This window comes from Crocuta crocuta, unplaced genomic scaffold, assembly GCF_008692635.1.
Source record: "Crocuta crocuta isolate KB4526 unplaced genomic scaffold, BGI_CrCroc_1.0 scaffold625, whole genome shotgun sequence".
In the NCBI taxonomy this organism is placed as follows: domain Eukaryota; kingdom Metazoa; phylum Chordata; class Mammalia; order Carnivora; family Hyaenidae; genus Crocuta; species Crocuta crocuta.
In genome coordinates, this window is record NW_027530192.1 from 124,839 (window position 1) to 126,643 (window position 1,805).

Below are 1,805 nucleotides of genomic sequence, written 5' to 3' on the forward strand. Positions count from 1 at the left end.
CCTCCTGCATCCCTTGATACCTGTCTGTGCACACACAAAGCCTTCACATTGCACTTGACTTCTGCATGGTCTGCTGGTAACACAGTCTTCAACTTCCTTGTCAGAGAAGTCACACGGTTCCCCATTGAACTGAGAGGGCCGGACCAAGTAGGCATGTCTGTACTATGGCAGAGAAGAGCAAGGTGAACCAAGAGCGGAACCTCAGGGACCTCGGGAACTGAGGGATGTACACGTAAGGGTATATTGCAATTGGCTGTTTGCTTGACTATTCCAACCTAGACTCTGAGCTCTCTGAGGGCAGAGACCTGGCCTTTGATCTCTGCAGCTGCAGTGATCAATAAAGATTTGCTGAATGTGGGAAAAGCTTGGGCTTCAGAGTCAAAAGGTATTAAGTAGACTGATGTAGCCAGTTCAGTAACATGACGCCAATGGTCTCTCAGCTTGAGTACTCCAATGGGTTGATTCAATTATTCTCGTTTACTCACTACTTATAAATCAAAAAGCAAACACATTGGAGGCACACCTGACTCTAATACTTTCCCGTTATGTGATGTTGGCAAGTTACTTAACCTCTGTGATCTCACTTTGGTAACCTATAAAATAGGGGTACTGAATTACCTAAATGTACAGTAATGGAGTTTCAATTATATATATGGTCTAAATAGGAAACCTCATGTTGTCTGGTACATAGTAGGCACACTATTTCTTGTACTTAGTTTTCTTTATTATTATTATTTTTAAATTCCTATTGGGTAACATATAGTGTTATTTTTCTTTGTTATTAATTTTTACCAGTCAATATTTCTCTATCTCTAACGTTTTGTTTATTCCAGAAATACTGAATATGCAAAACATTAACTGAGCCACCCAATATTGAACACGGTAAGTATGTATGTTTGCTTGCTTTTTTCTTATCTGAAGCGCAGTTGACACAGTGTTACATTAGTTTAAGGTGTACAACACGGTGATTCTACAACTCTGTACATTATGCTGTGCTCACCACAAGTGGAGCTACCATCTGTCACCATATTATACTATGACAATACCATTGACTATATTGCCCATGCTGTACTTCCATCTCCATGACTTATTCAGTCCATAAGTGCTTTTTTGTTTGTTTTTAATCATAATCATGCCCTCTAGCCTGCCCTCAAGGACGTCGCTACAGATGGTGGTGGTAGTGACGGTGAGCCACAGGCAGGGACAACACAGCGTGACGGCCGCCATGTTGCGGAAGGACAGAGTGCTCTGTAAATTGACAGGGGCATCACTGATGCACTCTTGGGAGAAAATGAAGTCACAATTGAGCTGAGATCTCAAAGGTGGATAGAGATATCAGGGAAGCAGGAAGAGGTGGCGTGAGGAGGGCAGAGAAGAGAAATCTGTGTGGAGAAAATTGCTATACCAAATGTGAGAGACTAGGACGAGTGTGCCTTGTTCCAGAAAACAAAAAGAAATTCATAACAGCTGGAGAGAAGAGTACAAGAGTGTGGGTGGCCAGAGCTGGAGGGAGACAAAGCCAGGAGCAAGTAAGGGAGGGCCTCTCAGGCCTCAGTTAGGTTAGATTTAGTATTTTACTATGAGGCAATGAGAAACAATTACAGGGGGGAAAGTGATCAGGTCTGGGTGGCTTCCGAATACTAGCTGTAGGCAAGAGTTTGGTGCAACAAAATCCTACAAACCAGGATACCAGCCCCTTTGCAGAATCATGTTAACCCACCATAGTTACTACTTTTATGGCATCTGGACAGCCCTCCCCACCTCCCCCTGCCAAAACCAAACCAAAACAAAACAAAACAAAAAAA

General features: G+C 42.8%; 1 protein-coding gene across 1 annotated transcript in view; it reads right to left on the reverse strand.

Moving 5' to 3' along the window:
- Positions 1–1,805, reverse strand: part of C8B (complement C8 beta chain) — a 39,014-nt gene that overhangs the window by 29,275 nt on the left and 7,934 nt on the right. The window contains exon 3 of the mRNA XM_077765242.1: positions 21–162. Coding sequence (XP_077621368.1) covers positions 21–162 — 142 coding nt within the window. The remainder of the gene's footprint in view (positions 1–20; positions 163–1,805) is intronic.